Here is an 8,433-nt window from a genome sequence, read left to right on the forward strand (position 1 = left end):
ATCTAATAAATAATTCCAATTTTTAAATTTTTTTTTCATTTAAATCAAGTAAAGTTAACTTAAATTAATAATGGTTTTAGAAGAATTTATTGACTGTTATGTCTATATATATGTAATTAACCAGGTCGGAGGAAGGAAGGATATTTCAACAATATTTATCACAATTTTCTTCTAAATATATCTCTATTTTTATATTTAAAAAAAAATCACTCAATTAGATTAATTTCTTTTTTGTTCTAAATTATTTGTTTTTTTTTTTTTTGTTTTTAGTTTATTTTTTCAATTTATTTTCAGAATACACAAATTTTTAATAAGTTGAGAAAATTTTTTTTTTGTTTAATAAACACTAAATTTTACTTTCTTTTGTTTTAAATGTAAAGTTTAAAAAATGGTATAGTTTCCTTTTAGTGTATATAAATGTGTGTATGTATTTTGAGTACATTTAAATTTATGAATTAATAAATATATAATATGTTTAAAAAATATATAAAGAATTCTTTTTTTTTGTTTTTAAATTTTAAAGTTATTAATTTAAATTTATGAATTATTTATTATTTTCCTTGAAATCTTTATTAAGAAATCAATAGAAACTCAAAAGATATTTTACGATATTTTTTGAAATATCACAATAAACACTCAAAATTAATTGTGTATTATAAAAACAGAATGCTAATTTTGAATTATTAAAAAAATGATTGTGAATTATAGAGAAATTTGAACAAGTTGTTTTTTTTTCAACTTTAAGTGAAAATTTTCCCCTCGCACAATCATTTTTTTTCAATTTTTAATATACAAAAATTTAACAGAAAATATTAAATATTTTATAAATGACTTTCATTTCTAAAATCACTACTATCACTTTTAAGCTGGTGTTAAATATTCATTCCTTTAAAAATAATCTAAATAACATAGAATTTTTGTTTTATCTGATTTAATATTTTTCTGGAGGAAAAAAAAAATAAAATAAAATTTCGTAAAAATAAAATAAGAACAAAAAAATATAGAGGTGAATCTCTCCCTTTAAATAAAAATTTTTAATAAATATTGATTCCTTTCTTGGCAGCAATCGGTAATTTTTCACCTTGTAGAAATGGATTTTCTGCAAGAGATGATTCATCATCATCCAATGAACGAAATTGTATTTTATTTGAGCTGCTATATTTTGATGGATGAAATTTTTTTGCAACTAAATTTTTATGTTCTGTTCCACCAGCTGCATGAAATTGTCGTACAAGAAAACTTTCTAAATCTGATGCCATTTGACGATTTTCATCATTTTGATCATTATTTGGACAATCGAACATATGTTCAGCATCACACATACATTCTTGAGCTGCTTGATAATCACGGCTGAATGCTGCTGTATTTTCAAAATCGGTCATACAACCCTGTTCTTCTGTATAACCATATGGACATGGATTTGGTGGATTACAATATGCTGGTAAACTTGCATCAGTTTTTATTTGTGGTTTTAAACGATGTGGACCTTCACCAGCTCCACCAGAAACATATTGATGACCCCATAATGAACTATGTTGTAAATATTCTTGATCACGTAATGATGGATTTGGATTACCAACAGCTGATTCCAATAATGCATCATAATCTAATTGTTCATTTTCTAATTGATCTTTTGATGCTCTTGACATTAAAGCTAAATTTGATGATGGTGGTAATTGACCAGTACTACTCAATTGATCAACATACATTTCATCGGAATCAAGTAAATCTTTTCCCATACGATCAACAATTTGCCGTATTAACATATCAGATAAATAATGATCTTTTGCTGTCATTGGTATATATGCCATGATTTGATGGCATATTGTAGTTGAAAAAATTACAATAAATAACAGCTTCGGAATCGTCATATTTATAATATTAAAACAGGTGAATTCGTGATAATACTGAACCTAAAAATAAATATAAAAAACTTTTAGTATTTCATTAAATTAAACATAAAATTTTTAAGGAATTTTGTGTTTTTAAATATTCAAATTTTAAAGTGAATTTAAACAGTGTTTTTCTCATTTATGAATTTGTTTTTTTTTTTTGGTTTTTCAATAATATTCGGCAAAAATTGATGAAAACTTCTTATTATCCGTTCAATCTATTTTCTTAATCTTATAGTATTACACATTGGTTTGCTTCGTTTACAAAATTTTCAAAAAATATGACTTTTGTAATTGAAAGATCAAATTGCTATACTTAACATTAGTGCTGACGTGTACGAGCTTTTATATACAGTAGATTTTCAATGATATGAACAAAACATTCTGCTTCTTTTTTTTATAAGTTTACAGTTTTTTTATTAATTAATGTTTCAATATTTAAATAATTATTACATTTTCCACTGTACACATTCAATCTTTAGCGTATACTGAAATCGAATCATTTTATATTATAATTTATAAATAAATGTGATTTTTTCGATTATTCAATTAATTGAATTATTTTATCGAACCATTAGATACATGTATTAATATTGTAAAGAAATTAGAATAAAATTATTTTGTAAGGTCATATAAAAACCACTAAAAAAAATTTAAATTTTAAAACATAAGAACAAAAAACAAAAAGATAATAATATTAAAAAGCTAAGCGCTTACTTAAAAAATTCTTTATAAAATACTATAGAATGCATTTTAATTAAGCAAAACTGTGCGGCGGCGATTTCCTTTTGAAGGCTTATGGAAAATGTAAAAGAAGATGATAGGATTGAAAACATACACAAGTTATTTGAAAGTGCTAAATCGTATTTTTGTAGGATTTTTTCTTAACCAAAATAAATTTTGCCGAAGGAAAGGCGAATTCGCCTGTAATCGGAATCGTCAAATATTTTGTCAACTATTCACATTTAATTTTTATTTAATTACTTTTTACTTTTTCTTTTGTTAAACTTTGAAAATTTCCACACATTATCTTTAAACCTATGACTACTATGAGTACACAAATAGATACAACTTTTAAATTTTCTACATATACTTGAGAATATGAAACGTAATTTCCACCCACATACCTATGTATGTATTTAAATACAGTTGTTCACAATAACGGAAATTTTCCAATTTTTATTGTTTTCCTTTTAAATACTTTTTTTTTTATTGAAAATAAATTCCGAAAAAATTTGTTGTTTTTGTATGTGCCGACGTAGGTAAAAAATAAATATAATTAAAAATAACCCCTACATATATGCAATTCTCTTTTAAAATTACAACGTAAGCATTTTTTATTTTCAAGTTTGTTGTCACCCTTTCATATCTATATAATATCATCCTAGGTATACATAATAACATATACATAATCCTAGATAATATGTCATGTACTATATAGTATATATGCTACCCCATACATTAATTACCTTTATGTATGTGTAAATATTTATTGACATTTAAAAGAGTTACTCATTTTTATGTTATATACGTAATTCGATTAATGTTTTTTTGTGTTGCCTTCTCAATTGTCTTTTTTATCAAATAATTCAATAAATTCTATTTTTTTATTAATATTATTTATTGGTTTATTCTTTTTTATTCTTATGATTTATTATTTTATTTAATATTAAATTATCTAAATAATGTTCAAAGTTCACTTATATGTACACACATATATGTACGTATTTAATATTTATATTGCTCTTGACTTAATCAATTTGACACTTTATCATTTTGACATTACATAAATTTATTCTATTAACAAAATTTATTCATATTTTTTTATTTATTTAATTAATAAACGTGTCCTAAGTACATGCAAACATACATATAGAGAATATAAAACTTATCTTAATTGTTTTATTTGTATTATATTAGTAATTTATATGGAATGTTATCATTTAAAAAATAATATAATTATTTATAATCTAATTTTAGATCCCTTTTAATTATCCTTAAAAACAGAAAATAACTGAATGAAAAAAAAGAATTATATTTATAATTGGAAAAATAAATATTAAATTAAACAGGAATTAGCTGTACACACACGAGTATATATAAATATGTCGGTATTGTGTGTAACTGAGTTTCGAAAACAAGATAGAATTATAAATATACATATGTATATATAAAAAGAAAAGGCGACATAAATTGCATAAAATATAAGAATGAAAATTTCTATTACACGCAACAAATTCCATATATAAAAAATATAAAATTTCCAAATAAAATCTTCCTATATATAACACATATATATCTATATATAAAAATACATATATGACTTGTTGCTTAACGATTCACTTAATTCATAAATTTTATATGTTAAACTTGGAGTTGGAAAATTGATATTAATCTTTATATTGACAAAGGCAATACAGAAATGTATACGAAAACTAAAAGAAAAAGAAAACCAAAATACTGAGAATGAAATTTTATAATATATAATTATTTGACTATATATCTGCTAAATAAAGTGTATAAGTATGTATGTATGTATTTTTAGAGTTCTTTTGTATATATCACATGTTTAAAGGTAGACGTATCATCACCCTCTAAAATATTGTTGTCATCATCATCATTCTCTTACACTTAGTAATTATCTACTTTGTTTTAGATAATATTTTAGTCAGAGAACCGAACCAATATTTTTAAACGTAATATTACCGTTTACAATAATTCTAGATAGAAATTCAAAATTTCAAAAGTAAATAGATTTATCTTAGAAAATTTTCTTTCATGTTCGTCAAAGTTAAAAAAAGTCACAGTTTTTGACAGCTTATTGCGAGGACAAGACGTCGAATTACAATTATCAAATAAACCATTATTCCAAAAATTTTGTTTCTTTTTCGAATTTTTTGTTGTTATTAAACGGGAAGTCCAAATTATACGATATTTTTAATTGATTTTAGTTACTAATACAAACATTTTAATTTATTAGAATAAAATTTAAATTTTTCCCCATCTTAGTTATTTTCTCTCAAAGTAAGCTCTGTTAATTTTTTAATAAAGTGACAACGTAACAGAAAATACCTTTCCATCGAAAGTTATGCTCCAATTCTCAGCTGTTTTACATAGCTTAATACATTTTGTTTAATAATTTGTTCTTTTTTTCGCATTAAAACTGAATGTATATGAAATAAGGTGTGACAACGAGCCACCACTGCCAACTGTATTTCACTATAGTTCGAATAATGTAGTTTGATAATGTTGTTAAGAATATTAAATCATGTTCTTTTGAGAAAGTTGATTTTCTGTTTAGGAACATTAAAGACTAAAAAGTTTATATTTGCATTGGCAAAATTAGAGTTCATTCTTAGCGTAGTTCTTGTTATTGCTATTATATTGCTAAAAAATTAATATAGATCAAAATACGAGTATATTAGATTAGATTATACAGTTTAATTCGAATTTTACATTTCTTTGATAGTATTATATGATTAATTTTCTTAGGTAGGTTCCAATTGTGTCTTGTTCATGCTTTTAATTATCATTATATTATGATTCTTTTATTCTTCAATTCCATTTTGTTTTTTAATTTTACGGTTCGATTACCTGCTTTTAATTTACGTAAACATATCTTATAATATACCTACATACATACACATATACATAATATTAAATTTTCTTTCTGTATTTTCATTTTTTTTTTTTGTTATTCTTCTATTTGAACTTGTATTATGAATTGATGACGTAGAGAGAAAAATGAAAATAATAAAAATAAAATAAAATTGAAAATCCCTAAAAGAATTTTTTTAATAAGTGCCTTTAAAGCGCAAGTCTCTCATATAATATGAAAACAAAAACAAAGAAAACAAAGAAAACAAAAGCGGAATTTTATATGTACACAGAAGTAAAAGAGAAGAAAAATACATATTTTTCTTTCTCTTCTTTCCTCTATTTGGAAAATAGAAAAAAAAAGAAGCGAAATTGAAAAGGATGAAAAAGATTTTTTTTTTTAGATTTTGGAAAAATATTTATGAATTTTTTATTAAAAATTTTTAATTTTAAATTATTTTCTCAAAATTTTTCTCAATAAAATTAAATTTTAAGATTTTTATTTTTGATGATTTTACCTTTGTCTCCTTAACACTTCCGATTATTTAAATTGTACATAAAAAAAAAATTCTTGAAAATTTTTTTTTATTTGTTCTTTTCTTGATACACCACTTTTCAAAACTCTTAAATAAATTTTCAATTCAACAATTTTAATTTTTAAATCACACAAAATTTTAATTTTTAATTATAAAAAAAAACAAAAATAAATTTTGAAGTTTAATAAATTTTTTTTCCTTGCACTTATAAGATATTAAAAGAAATTTAATATTTTTTTTTTTCGTTTTTGCCTTTGTAATTTTTCTTTATAAAAACACTATTAAAAAATCACTGCTAAAATAAAAAATAAAAAAATATTTTTTTTTGTTCGCCCTTCCAATAGGTACCGAGTTTTTATGATGACTAGGCTAACTCGCACAAGACAAACAGAAAAACAAGCACTTCAAAAACAGAAAAAAAGGAAAAAGAACAGTAAAAAGAATATGAAAAACCTTTTTTAATTCATTGCTTTCACCCCCTACACACCACACACATTATACGGTGTATCAAACGAAAAAAGAATATGAGAAAATCTTATCAAACTGTTGGATATATATACGAACATTTATATTTGAGAATATAACACATTTATGTGTGTGTGTGTGAGTGTTTTAATGTTAAAATATATAAATATAACATAAAAGTGTAATATTATAAAATTAAGGGCATATGAAATAGAATCGAAATAAAATGGTATTTGAATTATTTGTGAAATGGAATGGAATTTAAAAAATGCAAAATACATAAAAAATGAGGTTATTGTTACATGTACAATCATTTTGTAAGTATATATATATATATATATATATATATGTATATATTATGGTAATTATGTTGAAACAATGAAAAAATAATTATTTTTTTTTTAAAATTTAAAAATAATATTGTTGTTTTTTTCTTCTTGTTTCCCCTTAGATTTTGAGATTTTGTAATTGTGCAAAGCAATGCAATAAAGTATGCAGGACAGAATATATCACAGAATTTTTTGGTGGAGATTTTCATTTGATACCATGAATTTAGTTTTGCCAATAAAATAGAGCAGAAATTTCAGGAACTTCAAATAAATGTTCTCAAATAAGCAAATAAAATGTTCGTAAATAATATTAATATTTTAAGAATTATCAACTTGGTGGGAAACTGCAATAATTCAAAATATTTTTCAATCTACTTAATTAAGCAATTTAAATTACATTGCTGAATAAGAAATTAAGTTAACATGAGTTCAACATGTTAATAGAAGGTAACATTTTTTGCAAAAATATATCGGTAATCATTTAAATAAATCATAATATAACTTTTGATACTCTATTCTTACTTTATTCATTCTCGTCATTATATAACAATAGAATTTGAGATTTTTCCTTATTTCCTTGAATTTTATTTCATAAAGACTTTTTGTATAATAAAATATCTACTTGAATAAGTGTATATATAAATAACCTATATTATATATATTTGTTAAGTGCTGCTACATGTTAAACATTATTGCTTAAAATAAAGTAACAACAAAAAAATAAAAACATAAAATGATGCATAATAAAAGGATTTTAACTTATTTTTATATAACATAATTTTGTAATACAATATTATTGAATAACGGTATATAGCACACCTATATATAATCACTTTATATATATATATATATATATGTTAAATGAAAACCATTGAAGAAAATTAAAAATCCTTTTTTAACGCATACTCAACGCGAACTCTCGACAATTTATGTGCTCTTATATATATTTCGATATACGAACATATATAGGTGCCTAATATTAGGAAACAAATGAAAAAAAAGGAGAAAAAAATGGTATATTATCTTTTACTTTATATAAGAAAGAAATAGAAACACAATATACATATTATTTATTAATAATAACAAAAGAAATGTTATTTTAGGAAAATATTTTAGTATATTCTTTATGTTAGTTTAAGCAAAACCTAATTTTTTTCCTTCATATTTTCGAAAATTAAGGTATTTAGACAAAAAAGAATAAGTACTTAATATTATATTTTGAATTTTAAAGAATTTTGCTATTTTAAATTACGATTTCTCTATGATTTATTACAATAATGTATTGAATATCACACATTCAATATAATATATAATTACATTATATTGCATTGTATTGCAATTATATAATTTAATAAAATATAAACTCATATTACAATATGGTTATGTATGTAATTGAATTTTTTATAACACGTAACAGTTTTTCTATAAAGAGCTATAGAATTTTATTTCTATTGAAAATTTTCTATCACAATTTTCAAAAAAAAAACATTCATTTACGTAATAATAATATATCGTACATACATACACAATAACTAGTATATAACCATTATTATGACCATCATATAAATAATTTATAAATTATGAATTAAACATAGTATGTAGTTATTTATTTAA

At 22.2% G+C, this 8,433-nt stretch overlaps 1 protein-coding gene across 3 annotated transcripts; it reads right to left on the minus strand.

The window, feature by feature from the left end:
- Positions 1-664: 664 nt before the first annotated feature.
- On the minus strand, positions 665-6,413 carry LOC129608868 (neuroendocrine protein 7B2). Of its 3 annotated transcripts, none has more exons than XM_055520632.1 (2): positions 2,209-2,369; positions 665-1,913 (listed from the first exon to the last, which is right to left on the minus strand). In XM_055520632.1, exon 2 carries the CDS (start codon positions 1,869-1,871, stop codon positions 1,035-1,037), a length of 837 nt encoding a protein of 278 aa, XP_055376607.1. In that variant the 5' UTR covers positions 1,872-1,913; positions 2,209-2,369; the 3' UTR covers positions 665-1,034. The 3 variants fall into 3 exon arrangements, with proteins under 3 accessions (XP_055376607.1, XP_055376606.1, XP_055376605.1); XM_055520631.1 differs by having other exon boundaries at positions 666-1,913; positions 2,214-2,369; XM_055520630.1 differs by lacking the exon at positions 2,209-2,369 and adding an exon at positions 6,008-6,413 and having other exon boundaries at positions 667-1,913.
- Between the last annotated feature and the right edge of the window lie 2,020 nt (positions 6,414-8,433).

Source organism: Condylostylus longicornis, unplaced genomic scaffold (genome assembly GCF_029603195.1).
Source record: "Condylostylus longicornis isolate FDR11 unplaced genomic scaffold, ASM2960319v2 ptg000037l, whole genome shotgun sequence".
In the NCBI taxonomy this organism is placed as follows: Eukaryota; Metazoa; Arthropoda; class Insecta; order Diptera; family Dolichopodidae; genus Condylostylus; species Condylostylus longicornis.